The following is a 25,926-nucleotide window of genomic DNA, read 5'->3' on the forward strand; positions in this document are numbered from 1 at the left end:
TAGAACTGAGGTGTAACCACTGTCCTATTGATTGTTGTTGGGGTATGAGAGTCAGAGTACATATTACATTGCAGTGCATGCTGGGGACTATAGTGCAGTGCATTGTGAAACGGGCTAATATTAATTAAAACACTTTTGCAGAAGGGATTACGCCATGGGCCTGATCTGGCCTGCGGACCTTGTGTTTGACATACAGACCTTATAACATAAACAGCTAAACACAGCTAAAATGCTGCAGACTGAATAGGAGGATATATATATATATTAAATATGATTTAAAAAAGGCTGTTTTTGCAGCTTAGTTTCCATATATGGACTACATGAACTGGGGAATTAATCCATATGCTTTGAAACTTTAATTTACTTACTATATCAAACTCTCATTCCAAAACAGTGAGGAAAATGTTGTTTTCCAAAATATGGGCCCTTAGAGGGCACAGTAACAAAACCAGCCTGTTTAAGTCTGAGGGATGAAGAGAGGTTGAGAATGGCAGTGATGTAAAAGTGAATTATGACTGCTTTCAGTACAGAAGCCCACAGTGTGGTGATAAACTGATGTCAAGGAAAATAATAAAACACAACAAAAAGGAAGGATATGGACCCTTTAAAGTATAGCATAAATATAAATAAATGTAAGAATGTGCATGTTTTTATTTTTATGTATAGACACTTTTATGTGTATGCACTCATCATATCACTCAGGTCATAGATTTGCATCCTACAACACTGCAAACACTCCTTAAACCTGACAGACACTTTTTTGTTGTTTCTTCTGTGTGAGTGTAAATTTCAGATGCAGCATCATAGACGTCTCTTCCCGAGTCGGATGTAAATGTTCACATTTAAGTTATTGAAAAATTGGTGTTTTTTGTCACGCAGCTGTCAGTTCAGAGCCTGTCGGTGAAAGCAGGGTCAAATCCCCCAGGGGTGAGTGACCTGGCGGATGAAAGCCCCCGTGGAGGCCAGCTGGACTTCAACTTGGAGCTGTGGGTCCCCTCACTTTGAGGAATTTACATAACAACATAACAGACTGTATTCATGAGGCCGCGAGCGTGTCGGGCCCAGCTCAAGCGGGACAGGGCCTCTGATTTCAGCTCAGCATCAATATTTTGGCCCGGGGCCCGGCCTGGGGGATTACGACTTGGCTGTGAAAGGTATTTGTTCAACCTCAACTTTAGCCTTTACACACATGTAGTTTGTGTGGTGTTAAAGGGGAATTCCACTAATTTTTCAACATTTCTGCATAATGAAATCGCTGAAGGGGAATTCCAGTGATCGTTCAAAATGTCTGCATAGTTCAATAAGATGTAAAGAAAGTCATTCGAAGTGCTTTGCTGTGAAATGGTTCATTGTAAATAAACTTACCAATTTGGATTTCTTTACAGTGGTGTTCACAAACACTAGGGGTCAACACAAATATAGCCAATTTATTTACTATATCTCCTAAAATCTCCACTGAGTGTCTTCTGTGATGTTGATAGTGGTAAAATAGTCATAAATCTAGAAAGAATATATTTTGCTTGGGATTAGAATGCCCTGCATGTACGCCTCGGCCTTGAATATATTTTTAAGAATATACTTAAAACCTTATCTACAGTCACTGCAAAGCAATGTCTCGGACACCATGCAACATATGCAGAACTATTTCATGTTATCATTTTTTTGTGGGATGGCTTTCGGAGGAATTTCGCTTGTAGTTTGAGGTGAAATGTGCTGTTCTACAGAAATGTCAGAATTTTTCATAGTGAGCGTCTGAAGGGCTCAATGCCTCTAAAAGATATCTCACAGAAAATAATACATGAAACGGTTATGAAAATGTTGCCTGATGGCCTAAAATATAAAAAGGCAAAATATGATTATTTTCAGCTTTAAAATATGATTTTTTCAGCTTTACAGCTTTTTATCCTCATAAACATTACATATAAAAGCTCACAAGACATATGTAAGTTTACTGGTAGTTTTGGATAATAAATAAAATGTCTATATTTACATTGTACGTTGTGATTCCTGGTTCCTATCAGCATCACTGTGAAGAAATCAGAGTTGGCAAATTTCTTTACAAAGAGACATTTCACATCAAATCACTCTGAATGACTGCCTTTATATCTCAACCACCGGATTACACAAATATTTAGGAAAATCAGTATATTTCTCCTTTAATATGTGAAAATTGAAGCAATATTGCAACAAAGGAGCTCTGAAATGTTTGGTGCAGGATATCTTTATATTAACGTAATTTGCAGTCAGACACATTACTGAACTTATAAAAGTTTTTAAAGAGTGATTCTCGGTTGTCTGAGCAAGAGAGAGACAACATCAGAGAGAGAGAGAGAGAGAGAGAGAGAGAGAGAGAGAGAGAGAGAGAGAGAGACTGATTGTCTCTCAGGCTAATGGTATTGTATGTAATTACGTAGGCTGCAATTAAAGATGGCCAGCAATCACAGATAATTTAAGAAGTTTTCTCATTAAGTAAATTGAAAATTAGAAAAAAACCCGAGGGGGTAAGGATCTGCTTTATTTGTTCTCTTAACAAAAACACCTGAACCTAAATAGTATTAATAGTTACTAACAAACACAAACGCATAACACTTGAATGAGCTCACATGTAATAGTAAGTTATATACTCTTTATAACTTGGAAGCTGAGCACTGCCAAGAAGTGGCAGAGATCGGTTTGCCGTGCTGTTTCTGAATAAAGGTCCACTAGCTCCATCTGCAGGACATGCACAGGGGAAATGGTCCTGGCCTTAAGAGGCAGATGGAAAAGCACCTTTCTCAAGACAACTGACCTGATTAGACCCATATCTGCATTTAAAGATACATTTTGTGTGTTTGTCTGTGAATTCTATGCAATAATTTCATACAAATTCTGAATGGACTGATTCTCTGAAACCAAAAGCTCTTTCAGTTGTCTTCATGTTTCTCTCCACAGCAAAACAAACAAACAAAAAACAACTTGCTCTTCTTAAAGCTTAGCATATCACTGAATATTAGGCCAACATATCTTATCTATGCATCATGCTGGCATGCCATAACATGTAAATGTAGCAGAAAACTAGCACAAATGTGCATTTCTAGGGCCAATAATACAGTAAATGCAATCATTTGTCACCCTAAACCCCTAAAAAGTGATTCTTCAAGGGTTCTTTAGTAAAGGCAATGTTTGCATTTACTACTTACGCTTAAATTCACTTACACTCAACTCAAATTCTGTACATAAACAGTTTTTGCAAGGTTACATTTTTTTTGTATGATACTTTGTACAGATATCTTCTGTATATGGTTCTTTAAAAACAGGTTCTCTATAGCACTAGCCTGTAACATGTTTGGTACTATGTACAGTACTGTGCAATATCTGAGAATCCACCCTTCATTCATTTTAAGTCCAGTTAAATGGCCATTAGATAAAAGTTGTTCATTCTTCAGCATCAGGAAACATAATTTAAAAGAAAATTACAGAGAAGCCTCAACAAATAAATATAATATCACAACACTTACATCACGTTACTATTTAGTGTGTACTCTTTGTCTTTATTATAGCTTCCATTCTTTTCAGGAGATTTGCTTTCAAGTTTTCAATATGCAGGGATGTTTTTCCACACCTTCAAGGTTCAGTCTTATGTGTATTTTCTGCTTCTCTTAATTCAAGTGTCCCATTCACACTCAGTGTTGTTGAGGTCTGGACTCTGGGGTGGTCAGTCCACTGTTCTGAGAACATCAGAAACGTCTTTATTTAATTTGCGTTTTTTTTCTTTTTTTGGTTTTTATTCAGATCTGAAGCAGGAGTGGGACCTGATTTACTCCTCTCTCTCATAAAAAACCGTACTGTATATCGAATAGTGGTAATTTGTGGTCTATCAGCACAATCACACAATAGTTTGGAGTCCCATTTTCTCTAAATATTTTTATTATTTTTGAGCTCTAGTTTTGGAAACTCCTGTTTTTACTCATATCCTTTGTCTTTTTCCTTCCTTTTGCGAGGGAAGGATGTCTCTGCAATACCCAGCAGCATTTTGGTATGCTGTCACACTATGACATGTATCTAGTACTATGACGATCTATCAGTCACTCTGATCGTATTCTCATTATTCTTTTTTTATGAAAACTCTTGAATTTTTATAAAAATGACAATTTCATAAAAATCTTTATTTTTTTTTCCCCAGGAGGCCTCAAAGCCAATACCTGAGGGCTGGCAATCCTAGTTCAAGGTCAAATTGTGACTCCTTCTCATGTATAGTAGAGAGCTATAGCTTTACACACATTCTAATGATGAGCCTCTTCCAAAAAAACATTCCTTTCTTTCGGCCATTACTTTGATCTTGCAAACAGATCTACTTCAGCTGGTCAGCCATGGGCCCGTCCCTCACCCCTGCTGCCACCACGGCGAAGAAGAAGCTGGGCAGCAATGAACGGATATAGAGGGCGGCCCAGGGGATGGGGTGAGTCAGGAGTACTTCTCTCCTCCTGCCGTTCACCACCTTCACAATCTCACTGGCCAGGTCATTGGGGTTCACACCATGTGTCTTCAGCTTCCTCAAAATGTCTACAGATGAAGAGACGAAGACACGATTGAGCTAGTAAAGTGAGGAAAACATCAGGCCTTATAATGCAAGTCTTTGTAAAGGAAATATCTTGCATCAAAGCAATAAATATTGCTTTTTTTCTTTGATAAGATTACTTGTCTAAGAATATTTAGTTTATATTGATAGTTAAAATTTTAACGGTTCAGCAAAAATGTATTTACATGATTTTCAACTCACCCCATATGCAGTTAATCAGCCAAGAGATGTCCAAGTTTTGTTTTGTTTTTTTTAGTTCAGAATTGCAGCTGCTAGGCTAATGGTGCTAACAATGGAAGTCAATAGTCACCAAAATCCATGCCAAAATCTTCCCATATTTGCTTCAAATTCCAAATGGCATGGAAAAAAACCTTATTTACAAATTTAAGTTAAAATTAGAACTATGGGTACCACTTCAGAATAAGTCTACCCTTATAAACTGTTTATGAGTGGTTTAAAATGGGTTATTAATTACGTCATAAACATCTTTAAAAAGCGGAGCTGCTATATCCAATGAAGCTGTTTCAGTGCTGACTGATGAAGAAGACAAAGTAAGATAAGCAACCAGCAAGAAGTGCTTTAACTACACACTTGATGGTTCTTTAAGGGTTTTTAGTAGAGAAAATTGTTCTACATAGAACCATGAACACTCAAAGAACCCTTTACATGATTAAAGTTTACATTTAAAAGTTTACATTTAAAGTTGTTCTTCAGATTGATGGGGAATAGAACCTTTTTGAAAAGGGTTCTTTGTAGCACCAAAAAGGGTTTTTCTATTGTAACAAGCTTGACATCATAAAGAAGAAGAACCCTTTTTGTGCTATATAGAACCTTTTTCAAAAAGGTTCTATATAGCACCATCTGTAGCACAATCTCCATTAATCTGAAAAACCATTTCATGATGCAAAGAACATTTTGATCATGCAAAGGATTATTTGAGTGTTCATGGTTCTATATAGAACCATTTTCTTTACTAAAAACTAAGTATGCATGTAAATGAATGTGGATTCACTATTCGGAAAATAGCAGATGACTGTTGTGCTTTTTATTTTTGTGTTATAACTGCTTATTAATGACGTTTAAGGTGTTTATTGCCTGAGTAATAACTATTTAAAACCATTCATAAACACTTTATAAGGCTTGTCTGATTCTAAAGTGGTACCGAACTATTATGTCATTCACATAATGTCCTGCTTTCATTGTACCTTCAAACTCTGAAAGGCTGGTAAAATGCTGTAAATGCTGTAAAACATCACTAGTTGGGCATCACATAATGATAAACTTACAAAAATTAGATGTTGTGGTCCATTTTGCAAAAATAGAACAAAGGAATCTAAAGGTAGTCTGGTACTTTACCAGCAATTTCTTACTGATCCTACTGAACCTCAAATTAGCTCAGAGCTACAGTGGAAAATCCATGTATGCAGTGATTATTGAGAAAGGTCTCTGGGTCAAGTGCATTTTTAAGCAGTGAATCTGAGGTTAGTGCTGTTTACTTTGTCTCCTTCTTTGCTGCACTCAATTACTGCCATGCTGTATGTAGATAATAGGGGGTCACTGGTGGGTTTAACACCCAACTGATATTCTTCTTGTGCATATTCAGGTTCCAGCATATATGGTTGAGGTTCATTTGTGCAGGTCCTCAAATTCATAATCAGATTAATACAGCATTGGTGAGTACACTTCTCTACCTGCATTACCCTACAGTGCATCTGTGTTGTGGTGCCAGGCTTTGATCATCTTGTGTGGAATGATACCAAAATGTGCTCTGGAAAGAAGTGATTCCTCTAATGTTAAGTGGCTGCCCCTTCTTCACACAGAAAGAGCTTTTGTCATTTTTATAGGGTGGTTATTGACTTCCAGTGTTCGTTAGCAACATTAGCCTTTTAGCTCGAGTTCTAAACTAAAACTTGGACACCAGTCGTGTCTTGGCTGATCAGCCGCATTTGGAGTAAGTGGAAAATCAAGTAAATTAGATTTTTCTCCAACAAATTCCTTTAAGTACATTTACCTTTATCAGTCTCACAGACCTTATTTGAAGTCATTTAGAGGAGAACACAAGCACAAAGAGTCATTGCCAAAGTTGCTACAATTGTTGTATAATAGTTGATATTGAATCAGGGCTTGTTCCAAGATGTAGCCTCCTCTTTCATTCCAGTACTTGACGTGTTTTGAGATGGTATTTAATCTTATTTGAAAGTCTGTGTGGTGCAGAATTCAGGGGTTTAAGTTATTAGTTTCTGCCGCAATTCTCAGAAGCTGCCTGAAATATTCAGATGTGATCTTAGTTAATCAAAGATGAAAGTAAAGTTCTGATTTTCTGTTGTTTGGTAATCAGACTGGACATATTATGGCTCAATTCAAGTGTGAAGTGTAACATTTTGAGTCTCGGATTATAGACTAACCAAAAGACAAGTCAGAGAAACAGACTTATAGAGGCTCTTTGTCTTATTATTGTTCATAATCTTTAATGCTTACATCCCATTGAATACATATTGTTAAGATATTTAGGATGATATGATGAACGAGATATTTTTGCTTATTTAAGAAATCTTATTAAGTAAATTTTGCTTACCCAGTTAACAGATTTATTGCTTAATATAAGCATTTCCATCTTATTTTCAATGTATTTCCTCTAGTTCTTCTGAGAATTTGGTAGGTTTGGCTTGATTAAACCAAACCCTGGTGTCATTGCTCTGTGCAGTTGTTCAGACCAGGGGTTGTCCTGGAGGGCCGGATTCCTACATAGTCTGGTCATTTTCTTGCTCAAGCACACTTGATTCAACTCATCAGCTTACTTCGTATGCCAGAGCAGAGAAATCATCAAAACTGTGCTGGACTCCGGCCTTCAGTTTCCCACACCTGTGAGAACTCCTGCTGTACGAAATTAGATCAAAATTCTAATCAACAAAAGAATTAAATGTTGTTGCCTTACATTCTTTAGAACTGGAACAGAGAATTTCCTGAGACTGTTTTGACACCTGCATGTGTTTACTTTAGTCAGTAATTATTTATCAATTGTTTTATTGTATTATATTTTGTCAATATTGTATAAAAGCATATTTAGACATACATAAAACTCACTGAATATTCACTGAATATTCCAGCTATTGTTACAAATTATCATGAAATCTGTTCAGTCAGTCTGGATCCTTCTTGTCTGTAAGGTTTCAGTTTACATCTTTTGGTTTGATGTCAAACACGTCAAATGTAGGTGGGTATGCAAGTACTGGGAAAACGTATTCAGAATACAAAAATGAAGCATCTGCACTCCATGTTACACAAGGCAGCATTCAGAATACAGTTACTTTTGAATTTCTGGGGGAATATTTTTAGAAAATCCTCTCCATAAAAAATACAGTCTTTAAAAAAATCTGTTTTAAATCAGTGCACAATGTGTCACTTGCTTGTTCTACAGACTCAAAAAAGCCACTCAACAAATGGCTTCTTGGCAAACACTGAAGTTGCTGAGTAGACTGTTTCAGTCATGTTCAAAAGACTTAACCCCTGTCAAACTACATGTTTTGTTGATTTTCTAAGTGAAAATAATGGAACACATTCTCTACAGAGAACACACTGTTTCAAAAGCAGCAGAAAAAAATATAAAATATCTTTTGCACAGGACAAATTTTGTGTTTTAGATTTTACCCAGTATGTTCAATTCAGCAAATAAACAGTAATTGTGCAATAACATGTGCAGTAACTTATGTTCACTTAGAAAACAAGAAAATCTGACCAGGGGTGCCTAAACTTTTGCATACAAATATATCTATTTAAAATATTGTACTTATAAACGCGAATAGGATATTGATTGAAAATGTATAAACTGCACTTTCTATCAACTGTCTTGGTTTATTTTAATCGACTACATGTGGGAAATAACTGTTATAACACTACAACATATCTGGCAACGACTGTGACTTCTGAGCATTTAAAATACTTTCAGTTCTAAGTTACTAACATGATCTTATCTTGCCCTGCTGTGACAATGAGCTGCTCAGAATCTGAACAGGAGAGTTTATTCTGGCGTATTTCCTACAAGTGTCTTGAAGAATGTGTAAGTAAGTTCAGAGTTGTCTAGAAACAAAACCGGAATGGTTACGTTGCCAGTTGTTCGAGTGACTTTCCGTGTTTTTATGTGTTACTGTATAATTACTCACATGCCCACAGGGCGTTGGTGGGCTGGGAGTTGGAGGGGGTGGGGTTCTGGGTGGTGGCATTAATGAAGGTGTGGCTTATCGTACTGACGGAGATGCCGTACTCCTCCATCTCCGCTCTCAGACAGTCAAAGAAGGCCTGCACAGCATGTTTGGAAGGAGCGTCTGAACACAAGCGAAACAGTGACTGTGTAACACACTTGTATAATAATATTGTGTATCATGCTAGAATTTTGGCAGCTCAGTGTAACATTAAGTGTCATGGTGAGTAGTTTATAAGATGAAAATATAATGCTGTTTGACATTTTATGGAAAGCTCATATTATAAATCTTACAAGAACTGCGGAATGGAACAGCCAGCCTCCCTTGGATGCTGTTGACAAGTACAAAGTGACCTGTTCTCCGGGCAACCATCATTGGCAGAATGCCTGAAATAAAATCAAAGCACTATTTTAACAGCCGTCACCTACTATCTGATTGAACTGGCAGGCAATGCATCATTGCATAATCTTAACATAATCTTAAAAACTATGGCAATGCTTCTTTTTAGAACCATGAGTTCTATGTAGAACTTTTTCATGCTTAAATCGTTCTTTGGATGGTGAAACTGATCTTCAGACTGATGGAAAATGAGTTGTCCATGGTTCTATATAGTCTTTTTGAAAAATGTTTTTTTATGCACCAAAAATCTTATAGATCTCTATAGAGGAGAAAATCACCCTCCACTCTCCACTGAACTTTGGAGGTGTGGAAAAAAATATGCATATATGTATATTTTGGGGTCATTGGGAAATTATGTGAATTTGATTTTTTAAAATTATACTTTTAAGAATCCAAATGTCTTTCCAGAACAATCATAGCTACCTTTTGCCAAAGTGATCGGCCCAAAGTAGTTGACGTCCATGACGGTTTTGTCCATCTCCAGGGAGAGGTTCTGAACTGGGGCTTTGACCTTCATGCTGCTGTTGCATATCAGAACGTCCACACAGCCGTAGCACTCCCCGATCTCTGCGATCACTTCCTCCATGCTGTCTATATCACTGAAGTCCAGCAGCACCAGCTTGGGTGTGAAGGTCTTTGACAGGAAACACAGATAGCAGCCATCAGAGGGATGGAAACCAGAAGCCATTATAACCATTGGAAACGGTCATAATGAGCCCCATGCTGAGGGAAAAAAAGACTGTTGGGCTGAAACTTTCTGGAAATGTTGTTTGACCTTACGGTGTGGTCATCACATTTGAAGTGTTTGGAGGAGAATGAATCATTTGCAAACATCATATGACCAATCACACTTGTGATTGTAGCTAAATATGAAAGTTCATATTGAAGGTCTATAGTTATTAAGATGACTTGCATCACAGCATGGGAGTCACAACCTCTAACACACCCTTGAAAATTACTGTTTACCTCATTTCCTAGGTAGTCTGACTTGTTCATGATTACATGACCAAACATTAAAAGGTCTATGAACTTACTTTAATTTTACATGCTTTAATTGCTCTGTAGAGATTACCACAAGCAAATTCACTACCAGGGGTGCTATGCATGTATGAATACCGAATTGTTTCTCTTTGGGACATTCAGATACTATTTATTTTCAAATGAGTGCATGTTTGTGATAATAAGCCTACTCACTAGCTATGTTTGTCCCCAACATTGGTGAACATCTGGCATGTTAACAACAGAATATGCTAACTGCAGCACAGCGTACTGTTCGCAGTGAGTTTATCTCAGGCATTATCAGACATATAAGCACTCCAACATAAATTAATTTGTCTTCATACCTTAAAAAGGTAATCTGCATGCTGGTCTTATGTAGGAGTTAGGCAGGCTGCCTAATTTCATTTTACCCCCAAGCTAAACTGAGGTTTCAATGTATGCTACCACTGTATAACCAGGCCTGATCATCTAGTTATCTGGAACTATTAGACTATGAGTAATTATAGCCTTATTTTATGAACTGCTTCATATTGAATGTATGAATATGAGTAACATGTTGTATCTTGGAATCAAACATTTTGCTAACAGCATGGAATCATTTAGGTACAGCTATGTTTAGCACTGCTAAGAAGTTGAGCGTTAGCATTGTCCATTTAGCATTTTGGATAGACTGTAGATTTTTAGCATCTACCATCATTTCTGCCATGTCTTCAGAAACTGGTAGTTATTGTCTGTTTATCTATCTATCTATCTATCTATCTATCTATCTATCTATCTATCTATCTATCTATCTATCTATCTATCTATCTATCTATCTATCTATCTATCTATCTATCTATCTACCTGTCTGTTTGTCTGTCTGTCTGTCCTATATGTCCTAAAGTTTTCCCCTCCTAATTAATGAATTTAATTACTTTAAGAAGCGCCTCTGGCTGACACAAATAATCACACATACACACCTTGTGTAATCTGCAAAAAAGGCATTAACCATTTGAAGGGGATGCTCTGAAGCAGCTGTGGCCTAAGTCATCGAGCGCAATGACAAGCATCAGCTAGAGAGGTATAAAGCCCCCAACACTGCACTAAGCAGCAGTGGAACTGTCATCTAGTACCTTTGGCATGAGCTGGAGTGACATTTATTTTCCAGAACTAATCATCTAACATCTTGGACGCTCTTATTGCTAAATGCAATCAAATCCACACAGCAATGTTCCAACATCTAGTGTCAAGCCTTCTCAAAAGAATAACAATCATATTTGACTCCATTCAGTTGCACATTGATTCCAGCGGATCCAAATATCTCTGCGTAACCAGAGATGATGGGAATTGCAGTGATGTGAAAGTTAATATATTGGTTTCAGAGTGTTCTGCAATTTGTAAGATAGCAGGAGTTACATAGCTGTCAGGGAGGATATCCTGCCATTGTTCATCAAAGAAGAGGAAAAGATGACAGTGACACACAGAGATAGTTTGAAGCACAAGCATTTGGGAGCCTGAAAAAAGAAAAATAAAATGTGGAAAAGGTCATGACTCTTCTGCTCAAAGCTCTGCATGTCCTTGGCGGTGGTCTTTCCTGTCTTTTTGTCTGGTGTAAAGATAGGGCATTTAACCCAGGTATGCAGATAAAGACATGACGTCAAATTCACCTTCCCCCAATATGGCTCTCTGATTTAAGCTTTACTCACTTTGCTGGGGTCTGCGGCACTGCACAGTGAGTCACTCAGAGACTCCAGCTTATCCCAGGTGGGTCCACATAGCACCAAGCGCGCACCACCCTCATGAAGCAGCCTAGCACACTCTGAAACAGAGAGAGAGAGAGAGAGAGAGAGAGAGAGAGAGAGAGAGAGAGAGAGAGAGAGAGAGAGAGAGAGAGAGAGCGCAAATAGATGAGCAAATAGATGATATATCAAATTTAAAGACATTCTAAACTTCATGATTCTGTTGTTCAAATCGTTACACTGATAACAGAATTCGTAACAAATTTCTATTCTAGTCGTTTCAGACATTTGGAACCCACTGTTAATATGTTGATGTTCTAAGTAGACACATCCTCTATCCAGACAAATGTAAACTATATTTTTGAAATGTTTTCCCTTAGAGGAAGAAGTGCTCAAACTTTTGCATACGGCTGCACTGTGATATTGTGGATTTATATGGAAAAAAAACTCAAGCAAAAAGTCATAAATTAAATGTTTTACTTTATGGAATATCCAAGTTTTTCAAATTAAATATTGTGTTTTTCTAATTAATATTTTACTGTTTATTTATACTGAGCTTATATTGAACAAATATTAGACTATCAAAGAGTCATATCACTTCTAGAAATGTTAATATAAAAAAACACATAACTGTCCTTATTCAGATAAATGTCCTAGGATTTAAGGAGAAATTAGTCCCCTTTGAAGATAATATGAGGTCAACAAGGCCTCTGAAATGGCTTTTTAGTTTATGCCACTTCAACTTTCAAATGTGAAAAAAAAACAACAACAGCTGAGTCCTTGAAACAGGTGCCCAGGGGGTCTTTGACTGCCAGGGGCCTCAGACCAAAAAGCCTGAGGGCACTCAAATACTGGGGGCAATCAACCCCAGGTATAAGCATTAGATGAATGAATAACCATTGAATATGCACAAATGACTAAATAAAACAAGAAATGTCATTTGTTCTCAAGCCGCTCAGGTTTTATATTATCATCTGAATTTGTTTCTGCCAGTCAGTGTGTGTAGGAATATTTCTGTTTATGTATTCAACAGACTTCAGAATTCAACTGACTAGCACATATTTCGAACATGATGATTAAATCTCAGGCAGATAAGTTACCACAAATTACATAAATAGGTACCTACAGTACTTTATTTAATAATTTCTTGATAAAAATCAAAAACATAAAACATTTCAAAATACATTCTGGTGCCCAGCTTATAGTATTTCAATGTGTATTGTATAAGTTATGATTGAATAAACGGCAGTTATTATCATAAAAAAGTGATTCTGAATGTTTGAACTTTTATTTCTTTATTTGACAATTTGCTAATGTATTTATTATTTATCACATTACATTAACACATCAATAATCAATAATACTTAATTAATAATGAAAAATAATAATTAAAAAATCATCTTGGGATGTAAAAACATTGTCATATGCTCCTGTCACTGTTCTGTAACCCCTCAAACTCTGTTTAGCTTTCTCCTACAGCTTTCTCTGTGTCTTACCATAGTTGTACTAAGATTCTTGAAATAATGCATTTAAAATAACTCTTGCCTGCTCTATTTGTGCTCTGTCCCTAATGGAAAAGGCCACATGTTATGATTCATGCATTCTACAAATACTATTTCATTGAGTTTACTTTCCAGAAAAAATATTGAGTCACAGACCCGCACAATTCATAAGCAACTCAAGTTGCAGCACAAAAATCTCTTAAAGAAATTCAAAGAATTGATCTAGCTTTGTTGTTTTTATGTTGCCCACCCCGACCAGGGTCCTTTCTGAGTGGAGTTTGCATGTTCTCTCTGTGCCTGCGTGGGTTTCCTCCAGGTGCTCTGGTTTCCTCCCACAGTCCAAAGACATGCAGTCAGGCCAATTGGACATGTTAAATTTCTCCCAAGTGTGAGTGACAGTGTGGATGTATATATGTGTGTCTGGATGGGTATGTCTGTCTCTCTGCCCTGCGATGGACTGGCAACCTGTGCCAGGGTGTATCTTGCTTTCCGCCCAATGACAGCTGGGATTGGCTCCCCAGCAGCCCAGGAGGATAAACGGATTAGAAAATATGTTGTGTGATATGATATGATGTTTTATATTCTGAACATTACAACAAATCATTGCCGTCCAAATAGAAAACATGTATTTTTGAAATGTATTTACTTTACTTTCAATGTAACTAAATGTAACAAGATTTTATTACAAGCGATTCTGGAGCATTTCTATTGGTCTGCTAATCATACGATAGCCACACAATGTAAAGGAAGGTGTTCAAGTGATGTAGAAAAACAAAAATGGAAAAAATAGAGATAGATGACTCTAAATATTGAAATCATGACTCTGTAAAATACCAAAAATGCATTTCCACACTCATAGGATGGCCTATACATGGAGACAAAGCCTGCATTTAAAAAAAAACCATTGTGAGGGGATAAATAAAAGTATGGGGGAATATTACCGCTTCCCATTCCAGACACGGCATCCGTAATCACCACCACTTTGTTCCGCACTATGGACTTGGACATGAACTGGATGACCTCATTGTAAATGTAATAGAATCCGGCGAGCACCACCACCAGCAGGGGCAATATCATCACAGATGGGACACCCATCTACAGAAAAAATAAATAAATGTATAAATAAAATCAAAATAATGCAAGGCTTATCTGGTGTGCGTGTAATATTCTACACTACCACAAAACTGACATAATCAGTAAACTGGCCTTTGAAGGGAATTTGTGACTCATTGCTTTACGCATTAGGCCTGCTTCATAAACTCACTCTCCTCTCTGATGACAGCAGAACACATGGGAAGTGGGTGGGGTTGATGATAAAGCTGTCATGCTGTTGATATTCACTTTGAGTGGGCCAAATACAAACACTTGAGACAATCCCTGCTTGTGTACAAGCATCCCTTTAATCTATTTATCCACTTTTCAAGTGACGATGGGCTTAAAGCTACATATTTTCTTATACATGTATTTTTCTTGTTATACAAATAAAAGATCACATTTTAAAGAAACAGTTCACCAAAAAATACAACATTTTCCGCAAATGTAGTTGATTGACCAAGACATGTTTGGCGTCTGAAGTTTGTTTCTTTAGTTTTGCATACTTATGTGGCTAATGTAGCTAAAGCTAATGGAATTATATGTCACCCAAAATCTCTTCTATTATAGCGCCAAAGCAAGGCTAAAGCAGTACACTCCAAACTCCTTACACCAAAGGAGCCAATCAGTAAGAGACAAATTTAGTAAACTTCTTTTTTGGTGAACTATCCCTTTAAGAAACCACTGTCTGCTCACTGAACTGTGATCTAATCAGCAGACTAATGAAACAAAGGCAAGGCAACAGAGTAGCGAGACAATAACATGATCAGCAACTGCTCAAAATGATTTTATCTAGCATGGCTGTCACTATTGCCATGTAAAGAGTGGTTGAGGACATGGTTCTAAATATACATTGCCCTAGACTAATCTGCTGCCACAAATGCCATGCTGTGCGACACTGGATATTCCAGGAGAGAAGACTGGGATACTGTACACTCACATTTTGTCTTTAGTATTCTTAATCATATAGTGTTTTTTTAAACCTTAGAAATCACAGAGGGCTTATTCCTGCTTGTTTTGAAACGCACCCCTGAGCAGAACACAAGTTTACAGAGCTTCAGTTCTGCCCACACACACACACAGACACACACACACAAACACACACACACACACAAGCAGACATGCAGAGCCGTAATCTGTCTTATTTTCAGTTCACTTACAGTGTGAGTGAGGAGTTAAGCCTCCAGTGGAAAAGTCTGTTGTTTTCCGCTTAGGTAACCAGCTTCAGCCCTTTCTTCCTCCTCGCCCATTTACAGCCCCCAGTCTCAGCCTGTCTCTCTCTCTCTCTCTCTCTCTCTCTCTCTCTCTCTCTCTCTCTAGCAGCAGGGGCAGCTTGTCAGGATCTAGGGTCTTTTAATAGCATGTAGCTGACTCAGTGATTTTTCATGTGTGTTGTATTGGGCATGTGGATGACAACCAAGAGGATGACAAATGGTGTCTCCTACAGAAGGCCGACTTCATAGAATGAACACATCTCCCCTGGTGCACGAATAACTTCATATTTAGTCTTTGATAAAGAAAAGATAATGTTTCAATGTTTTTAAATGCAGAGCAGATGTAAAATTAACTACTGTAAAATACAGTATAATACATATGGCCTTTCTGAAGTTAAGTTTAGTTACATATGTTTTATATTTATTGACTGTGAAAATAAGTTTAAAATCAGTACAATACATAAAATAACTTATTTAAGCTTGTGGCATTTTTCTGCTAAATGTAGCGCACGGTTTCTATTTATTTAGTTAAACATACTGTGAAAAAACATAAAATATAATATGTAATAACTTCTGCACAGGCCATGTTAACATATTGGAGAAAGCTTGTATCTCCAAAATGGTAACTTTACAGGAGAAGGAAAAAACCTACTTTACTTTTAATGTAAATTCAAGGGACCAGACTGTTTCTTTCAGTCCATTCATCATGAAATTTACACAAAATGTAAAGAGTAACAAGTATTTTCCAATTATGTCAAAAATTGAAAAATGGAGATACAAGGTTATCTGCTGTGCTTTGTGAATGCAGGCCATATATATATATATATATATATAGCCTGAAAGCTGAATTCTATCACAGCAAAATCAACTCTCTCACTGACTCCCGGAAACTATTTGCAACGTTTAATACGTTGCTCAATCCTCCACCCCCACCTCCGGCTACTGGCCTTACAGCCGAAGCCCTTGCCTCTTTTTTCACTGGAAAAGTGGCGGCCATAAGCAGCCAGTTCACTGATGCAACGTGTAGCGGTCCTACCACATGCTCTGCTCCTCGGTATCCCTCGACCAAAGGTGCCATCTTCTCCTCGTTTACTCCTCTCACTGAGAGCGAGGCACTGACTCTTGTAACATGTAGCCGTCCTACTACATGTCCACTTGATCCGATTCCTACCAACCTACTACAAACCATTGCACCTGCTATCATCCCAGCTATCACACACACCATCAATACCTCCATAACTACTGGTGTGTTTCCAACTGTCTTTAAACAAGCCCAAGTCACACCATTGCTTAAAAAGCCTTCCTGCAACCCTGCCCAGGTTGATAACTAAAGGCCAGTCTCACTACTACCCTTTCTTTCCAAAACTATAGAAAGAGCAGTCTACAGTCAGGTCTCTGGTTTCCTCTCCCAGAATGACCTCCTGGACCCAAATCAATCAGGTTTTAAAAAAGGGCACTCCACTGAAACGGCTCTTTTATCTGTGATTGAGGCACTAAAAACTGCCAGAGCAGCAGGACAGTCCTCAGTACTCATTCTGCTGGACCTCTCAGCCGCTTTTGACACAGTCAATCATGAATTTCTCCTAGCTACCCTATCAAACATGGGTATCTCAGACACTGCGCTACTATGGTTCAGATCGTACCTCACTGGGCGCTCATTCAAGGTATCGTGGCATGGAGAGCTCTCCTCAGCCCACTCGCTATCCACTGGGGTTCCCCAGGGATCGGTACTGGGACCCCTTCTCTTTTCTATTTACACCACCTCTCTAGGCCGGGTTATCCGCTCACATGGCTTCTCGTACCATTGCTTTGCTGACGACACCCAGCTCTATCTGTCATTCCCGCCTGATGACCCGTCGATCTCTGTGCGGATATCGCAGTGCCTCTCGGACATATCCACATGGATGAAGGAACACCACCTTCAACTAAACCTGTCCAAGTCTGAACTTCTGGTTATACCAGCTAAACAATCCATTCAACACAACTTCACCATAACCATCGACTCACTCTCACTCTCCCCGACAAAGGTTGCTAGGAACCTGGGGGTTATGGTAGATGACCAACTCTCCTTTACGCACCATGTTGCCTCGGTGGCTCGGTCCTGCCGCTTTGCGCTGTACAACATCAGACAGATACGGCCGTTTCTAACACAACGAGCCACCCAACTCTTGGTACAAGCAGAGGTCATCTCACGCCTCGACTACTGCAATGCCATACTGACGGGCCTCGCGGCCTGTGTTGTAAAAGCACTGAAGATGGTTCAGAATGCTGCAGCGCGTCTGGTCGAAAACGGGCGCATGTCACCCCACTGCTCATTGAGCTCCACTGGTTACCGGTTGCTGCTCGTATCAAATTTAAAACTCTTACAATTGCCTACAAGGTGTTAACAGAGCAGGCTCCTTCCTACCTGCACTCGTTCCTAAAGGCTTACAGCACCGCCCGGCCGCTGCGATCCTCCAATGAACGTCGCTTAGCTTTGCCAAACAGTCACACAAAGCAATCGAGACTGTTCTCATACTTGATTCCCCAATGGTGGAACAAGCTACCTTCCGCTGTCAGAGCAGGGGCGTCCCTCGCTATGTTTAAGAAACTCCTGAAGACAGAGCTCTTCAGGGAGCACATACTCTGATCGCCTCTTGCAAATCTAACCACTACCAACCTCATCGCCTTCTTGCCCTCCTTCCCTTCTCTACCCCGCTATTACCCTTTGGCCTCCTTTAAGGCCTGACTATGTTTGTTCTATGTACCACATTATTTGTAAGTCGCTTTGGATAAAAGCGTCTGCTAAATGTAATGTAAAGTAATGTGTATATATATATATATATATATATATATATATATATATATATATATATATATATATATGCATCAGGCAGCAGCCTCTGGTCAACTTTTAAGTGCAAAGAAATTCAAACTAAAGAAAAAATTCAAATTACAGAGAAATTCAAGAGAAAGGCCCCAAGCACAATTCTGGGAAAATCAAAATATATCTAACAAATAATAAACAAAGGAGCTGCTAGTGTTCTCAGAAGAGTGGACTGACCAGTGTCCAGACCTCTACGTCGTTGAATGTGTTTGGGATTACTTAGATTGTGAGACGTAGATAATGCAACCGTCTTCTAAGACTGAAAAAGACTTAACAGTTAATTATAACTATTATATAAAAGTTCATTATAATTATTAGGTAATTATACCTATTATGTTATTATAATAATATAACTTTAATTGAAATAATGCACGTTCAGTTGCTCTGTGACTCCCTGCTTGCTTTTTGTTTCTAATATTTGACTTTGTGTACCAAAGGCCAAAGCAGGGCGGCGTTGTGGAGCCAAATATCGCGATATTTCATCAGAATTCCAGCATGACCGTACGAGAGTGTAGTCTCCCTCCTCCGTTGGGAGAGATCCGTCCAGCCGGAGGAGCTGAGGGAGAGAAAAACGCACATTCGCGCAACTAACGCCGCCTGTCCGCTTAACAAACCCGGCTAGCCGTATTCCGCGAGGGCCATAACGTTATGTCGAACCCGTAACGTATTAAACCCAAAAGGAAAAAAAAAAACATGCGGTTGCGACGGAGACAGAAACGGACTGTGAGTAGCGCCGAGTTACTAGGAGACATTTCATTAGCTTGTTAGCTAACGAGGCGGCTAGCTTAGCTCAAAGAAGCGGCGGTGGTGAACTTCGAAGCTAGGGAACGATTGTAATTAAAGTCAGGCTACCTCATAATTAGTGCTTTTTATTTTCCTTACCAATGGGATTTTGGCATCGCAACTCAGAAAGCGTGTCTCCGGCTGAAGGTTGAGGTGGCGAAGCGCTTGTGTGGCTGTTTTGTTTACGGCTCTCTCTCTCACGGTAACAGTGCTGAGCAGCGCTCCTTAATCACTCCGTGTCTGCTCTGCTTTGTGAATGCAGGCCATGGACTGAAAAGCCTCCACCAGCCAAAAAGATAGCTAGCGTGCTGGCTAGCTCGCTGTCTGTTAATACAAAGTCGGATTCAGACCTATACATTTTACCTCGGGACTCCCAAGTCAGTTGAAAGAGGAAAACGGGACTGGATCGTGCAAAAACCTGTGCTTCGGATCATGTTTTGGATGGTCGAGTCTGTCACAAATTGGATGAGAGACTGAGTGAAGATCACAACCGGATTATTTCATTCCGTTTGAGTCGTCAAATTTAGGACATTAGCTGAGAGAACTGATTGAAAATAGAGGGCTACGATGTCTGCTGCAAAAGAAAACCCTTGCAGGAAGTTCCAAGCGAACATTTTCAACAAAAGCAAGTGTCAGAACTGCTTTAAACCTCGGGAGCTGCATCTTTTGACCGACCAAGACCTTAATCAGGTAAATAGTATTGGCTGGGTTGTGTTTGTTGGTCAGTGATCAAGCTGGACTTTTTTTATTCATTTACACTCTACTCTAAATGTGACTAATTCAGTTATGAAGTTAGCTATCCTAAACAGGATTAAGATTCCCAGGTCGAGTTGTGTAACCCATCAGAATATTTGAAATTGTAGCCAGCTACGCTGACAAATTAGTTTCTATCTGGATTAAAGGCAATTATCAAACGTTAGAGCCTGTTAATGGCTGAGATGTTTGAGAGATGATGTGCACTGTATTGGTATTTTCTTTTTGTTTCATTTTTTTTTCATTGTCATTGTCAGATGGCAGAGAAATCAGTGTTTCAGTTTGGAGGCTTATGGACCAATTTGTCCTCAAACTGCTGTCAGCCATATCACCATTGTGAAACCATGAACTGTTATATGGCCTCTAAAATACTTTTTTTTTCAGATTTTTTTTCTCTGCCATACAAGGGGATTAGGCTGTGCCCCAGTGAGAACTGAATCTGTTCTTTGCCCTTGTTCACCCCTGTTTGAATGAGTAAGAAAAAGAGTGAGTAACAGCATTAATGACAATAATGCCTTCAAGTTATGCTAGATGGCTCAGGATTGTGCTGCTGTGGGCAAGTCAGAAGATAAGTTGTATGTTTTCTGGGTTCTGCTGATTGTGAGCTTCCTCCAGGCAGCCTGTAACTCAATGTAAGTGGTGCCATTTGGCTTATTGGGCTCTTTTGGTGAAGATGTTTATAGAAACATGAAACATGACATTTTCATTCTGTCAAATACGGTAACTTTAGATCCCAGTTAGGAGTTGCCAAAACACTTGAGGACATACTTCAGCTCTGACTCTGAATTCACCAAAATAAAGTATTGCAAATTTGGGTTTTGAGATTCCATTCTGAAGGACTTTGGCATCTAGTCAGTAACAGTTGAGGGTACTTAAGTTTGGATCTTATAAGGTAGTCAGTACTGTTCCTTTTTAAGGTAGTCTACCTTCTGTTGTGTTACCATCAGGTTTTGTCCTGTAGCAGAGGAAGGTCTACAGTGCTGCATTTGTTTCAAAACGACAGCCGTTCACAAATTTGGCTCCTTTAGTCAAGAGTAAAGGAGTAATCTGACCAGCCTATGTCAGCATCCAAAAAATTCAGCTTCCATTTTGTGGAGCCATACTGTAAATGGCTTGCTGATTACTAGCTTGAAGAGTTCGAGAGAAAGTTGTATTCCTGCCAAGCCTTCAGTGATCAGGGTACATTTTAAAGACAAAATCTCAGGACTTATTTCAGGTACTTCATGACTTTGCAGTCTCGGCTGCTGGAGTTTAGGCCTGAATTGGTCATTCTGGCTCAGTGTCTACAATTTCAATTTTAGGGTGTGTAAGAAGGGATCTTGAATTTGTATTAATTTAATTCAGCAAAGAATGAGCAGAACGAGTGGGTGTTTTAGACCAGGGCTGCTCAAAGCAGTGCATGTGGGTCCAAGAAGGGAATGAGGAACTTTGATTCGGTCTGCTGGAAAATAAGATAAAAAGTAAATGCAAATGTTCCGGCGCTGTAGCCGGGCATTGCTTAATTGTATTTTGCTCTTCTGGTTAAAAAGTAAACATGCCATCAAAAATTGCTTTGAGACATCAGTCCAATCTGATCATCTGTTGATGCCAATATTTTGTTTTTTAAAAGAAAAATTATATAGGATCCATGCAGTTGGCAGGGACAGCACTTTAATGAGAAATCGATGTAGACCTAACTATCATTATAGAAAAACTATGAATAAACATACTTGCATGCTCACAACTCGCTTTGAAGCCTGCCTACCTTCTTTATTTTGTATTGTTTTTGCCCCTAGCCTACTATACGCGGTTAGACTTTCACCTCTCCCAAGACAAAAAAATTGGCCACCCCTGTCCAGACTGTTAAGGGAATTTACATATTTTAATCAATCCCTTGCACTCTGCTAGGATAGCAGTTTGAGCAGAACTCAAGACCTATAGCATTGTCAGCATCTTGCCAGACACATGTGGGAGGGCTGTGTGTGATTAACTGCAGTTAACCCTTGCTCTGCGTTGTCCAGATTACATCACTTATCAATCCCCCTCAGACTGATGTAATGCTGATAGATGTGTTGTTCAAAACATCTACCATGAGTGTGCATATAGAGCTAAAGACCTGCTAGTGACGTAACTGACAACCTATGCTTGCGGCTTGAAAGTCCAAATGAGGACTTTGTTTTTATCTGGTTTGCTGACTTCAATAAATGACATGAAACAGGCTTGTCTGGATAGTGCAACCAATGATGATAGCTGAAAAGCTGATGTGGATGGATGTTTGTACATTATTGTCAAGATATGCGTTGCTGCTTCACTTGATTACCAACTATGATTGAATGTTATTGCTAACAGATATTTGTTCATCTGCGATTATTGCAGTGTTAACTTGCTGACCCAACATTAACAAATATCCTGTTCTTGGCTCCTGTTGTTCAGCATTTTTGCAAAAACATCTTTTTTTTCTTACGCAAAGTCAACACAAATTTGTTTGTTTTACTAAGTTTTAACTTTTACAAGTGTGCTTGTACAGCTGTGCGGTAGCTGTTTGAGTTTTGCTTTTTCTGTTCTGTGGTGGGCTGCAGAACAAATAGATGGATGTACGTCTGCTCTGGGTGAAAGTAACATGGCTACAGGAAGAGGATGTATAACCATATAAGGATGTAGAAAGAATAGAGAATCAGTTTTGAATGGATACTAGCCAGGTTACTGAAGCTTGTTGGTTCAGCATTTTGCAGTACACAAAAGTCTAAAGCATCCACCTTTTTCTTTTTGGTCTTTCAAAACTAGCTCCTCTCTGTTTTGTCTTTCATGCCCTACTGAAATTAAACATCTTTCCTCCACATTTTAGAGAGTTTTCAATCAATGTAAGAGCCCTAATTTGTATAGCAATACTCTGTTTTGCACTTCTGTTGGTTGTGTTTTAGAGAGTTTAAATGAGAAATATGACCAGCCCTCTTCTCATGTCAAACATGCCTCATGTCCTCTTTCTTCAGAACTGCTCCACTGGTACTGCATAGCTTACGTGGTGTGTTTTTTCATGTGCTTAAACATATTTACTGATAGTAACAGACTTTCAGACTTGGCACTGCATTACAGCATTATTATTTAAAGCAAGCTGTTTAAGTGAGAGGCTGAATAGGTGAAAATCCCCATTGAGATTTTGTTTTTTGGGTAACAGAATAACAGTTAACCATTAACATCTCTAGTGTCAAGGGAAATAGTGTCAAAAACATGACTAATTCACCCAGTAAGGAAAAGCTACCTCAATAAAGGGAAGAAATCTGAAATCCAGAAAGAATAGATGGACAGGTACTTAATAGATGTCAAGATAAATAATAGTTTAACAATGACTACAAAATATATGTGAACAGTATTACGTGTTTAGGAGCAGTCATGGGCTGGAGGTTAGGGAACCAGCCTCGTCGCCGATTCGATCCCCAGAGCCGACAGCACATGACTGAGGTGTCCTTGAGCAAGACACCCAACCCCCAACTGCTCCCCGGGCACTGCGGATTGGGCTGCCCACCCCTCCGGGCAAGTGTGCTCACTGCCCCCTAGTGCGTGTGTGCTCACTAGTGTGTATGTGGTGTTTCACTTCATGGATGGGTTAAATGCGGAGGTGAAATTTCCTCGTTGTGGGACTAATAAGGGTCATTTAATCTTAATCTTAATTAAACAGTTTGCACCTTTTTGATAATGAATAAGTGAAAACACGTGCTGTGAACTTTGTAAAGCCGTTACCTGTGATAGAGCTGTAGTGGAAGGGCTAGAAGGGTTTAACTGGTATACTTAACACCTATGTTTTGGACCAGTAGGACAAAGTATTACAGTTAAACAATTCATAAAATATTCTGTTAGATGAAGATCAGTAAAACCAAAATCGTGTTAAATTGTGTAAAATATTTTATATTTTAACACTATAGCTTTGCCTAAAAAATTGTGCTTTTCTTTAGCACAAGAAATATGATGGAAAAATATGCTTAAATGCAGACTAGCAGTTGCTCTCTGACATATACTTCACTTTTAGCCTGATTTTATTCCCGTTTTAGCACTTTCAACAAATAAAGTGAATTTTCAGCTTGTGAGTTCAGAAACGTTTGGTGATGTGGAAGTTCTGGTAGTGCGATGGGGTCAACCTTTTGCCATCTGCTCTAGCTGCAGAGTGATGTGGGGCCGCCCGATATCTTCAAACATTTGATTTCACGACTGAAAACACTCACAGGTTGTGTAGTGTGGAATGATCAACCATACAGTTGAACAGGTTGTTCAGGCAATAGCCAGTGAGGCGTACATGTTTGGTGACAGAGGAGCTGCTTGTTGAATACTGGCTGATGCACGAATGCCTTTGACACCCATGTTTCCTAACCACATATTCTTCCACAAACTAGCCTTGTCCAATTTCTGCTCAGCTTTGTGTCATGTGACAATAACAACATTAAGATTAATTATGTCTGTGATAGCATGTGAAAAGCCTTTTAAAAGATGTGAGCTTCTCTTTTTTAGGCCTTTATCAAACCACTTTATTAAGTCAGCTAATGTACATTTAATTTGATCCAGATTAATTGTAAACAAATTGAGGCTGTTTTTGTACATTTTAATAACTCAATGTATTTTTGTTAACATTGGTCAATGAGATTGAGGCCTTTGAATCATTAATGGTCACACATGATGACTGTGATTCAAAGATCAAAACTGTAGTTTTTCTAGAGGAGTTAGGACGTCTTTAGTTGTAGTACAGCGCTTGGCAACAGTAATGATTTCTATGCAAAAGAGTGATATTTGTAATGCAACTAGAACTGCTGCCTACTAGCTGGTTTGCCAATTGATTAAGTGTCAAGTAGCCTATGATAAAGTATCAGCTACAGGGGACTGTCTGTAGAAAGAATCAAAAGGGCTTTCTTATTGCTATTGCATCGTAAAAGAGTGCCAGCCATTTTTTTAATGATTATATGTGACATCCATGGTTACATAATCTAATGCAACTGTAGCGTTTAGGAATAACATTACTTAAAAAGAAGATATGTTTACAGTTAAATTGCTGGGGTAATAGTACATTTCTTGTAACATTGTACTGTTATAATGTTAGAGTTACTTCTTATTGAATGTTTACGTTGCGTTGTGCTATTATAAAACTACTAAATGACCTGTTATTGAATGTTTGCATGCAACAAAGAATCTCACCTCAACACCAAGAAAGCCCTAGCTTTGCTGAATGTCTGAAAAAAATTCACTCCTCCTCCTACTACTACTACTACTACTACTACTAATAATAATAATAACTATTATTATTAGTATTATTACAGCTGAGATTACTGCTACTACTGTTACTTTTACTAATCAGAATAATAAATCCATGAAAACAGATTTAGCTAGCTGTCTAGTTTGGTTTAAATTGGAATAACATACTGTTTTCACCATAGCAGCATGTCTATTATCAACAGTAATTTCTACTTCTCATTATAGCCTCTGAGCTACATTACACTATCTTGGCAAACTCTTCACAACGTGATCATTTAAAAAATGTCATTCTGCTTTGAACAGTAAACGAATGAGGCTACTTATGCAGCACAGAAAGGAAACAATTCTAACTGAATTCACAGCTGGATCTCAAGTCGACATGCTCAGTGTTGCGTTATTCAATGGCTTATTAGGTTTTTATACGACTCGGGATGTGTTTCTCTTAACACGTTTATGCTTTTGTTATTATTGTTAGCCTTATATTGATAGTGTAATAACGTGTGGTGCCGCCTGCTGCTCGTCTCAGGCAAGACTTGTGCAGACGTATTTCAGCAATGGGTATCAGTCAGTCAGCAAATCAGTAAGAGACAGCAACCCTGCCACCCACAGTAAAGCATCTTTGGTTACAG

The 25,926-nt window shown here is 38.6% G+C and overlaps 2 protein-coding genes across 9 annotated transcripts in view; one reads left to right on the top strand and one right to left on the bottom strand.

The window, feature by feature from the left end:
* Positions 1-3,751: 3,751 nt before the first annotated feature.
* dhrs7cb (dehydrogenase/reductase (SDR family) member 7Cb) lies at positions 3,752-19,512 on the bottom strand. Of its 3 annotated transcripts, none has more exons than XM_037544442.1 (7): positions 19,430-19,512; positions 14,317-14,470; positions 11,841-11,953; positions 9,580-9,790; positions 9,051-9,143; positions 8,719-8,880; positions 4,331-4,542 (listed from the first exon to the last, which is right to left on the bottom strand). In XM_037544442.1, exons 2-7 carry the CDS (start codon positions 14,468-14,470, stop codon positions 4,331-4,333), a joined length of 945 nt encoding a protein of 314 aa, XP_037400339.1. In that variant the 5' UTR covers positions 19,430-19,512. The 3 variants fall into 3 exon arrangements, with proteins under 3 accessions (XP_037400340.1, XP_037400339.1, XP_017548617.1); XM_017693128.2 differs by lacking the exon at positions 19,430-19,512 and adding an exon at positions 15,628-15,770; XM_037544443.1 differs by lacking the exon at positions 19,430-19,512 and having other exon boundaries at positions 3,752-4,542.
* LOC108424856 (myosin phosphatase Rho interacting protein) overlaps positions 19,063-25,926 on the top strand; it is a 48,504-nt gene continuing 41,640 nt past the window's right edge. For 4 of the 6 annotated variants that reach the window (XM_017693117.2, XM_017693115.2, XM_017693114.2 and 1 more), the window contains exon 1: positions 19,063-20,020. In XM_017693117.2, coding sequence (XP_017548606.1) covers positions 19,898-20,020 — 123 coding nt within the window. In that variant the 5' untranslated portion in view covers positions 19,063-19,897. The remainder of the gene's footprint in view (positions 20,021-25,926) is intronic. The other 2 variants (XM_017693118.2, XM_017693119.2) reach the window with 1 other exon arrangement.

Source organism: Pygocentrus nattereri, chromosome 13 (genome assembly GCF_015220715.1).
Source record: "Pygocentrus nattereri isolate fPygNat1 chromosome 13, fPygNat1.pri, whole genome shotgun sequence".
Lineage (NCBI taxonomy): Eukaryota > Metazoa > Chordata > Actinopteri > Characiformes > Serrasalmidae > Pygocentrus > Pygocentrus nattereri.

Coding starts and splice junctions, on each gene's coding strand:
- dhrs7cb (XM_037544443.1), bottom strand. CDS start 14,470: ATGGGTGTCCCATCTGTGATGATATTGCCCCTGCTGGTGGTGGTGCTC. Junction 8,881..9,050: donor TGTTCCATTCCGCAGTTCTT/GTAAGATTTATA, acceptor GCTTGTGTTCAG/ACGCTCCTTCCAAACATGCT. Junction 4,543..8,718: donor CACCAACGCCCTGTGGGCAT/GTGAGTAATTAT, acceptor CTTCATCTGTAG/ACATTTTGAGGAAGCTGAAG.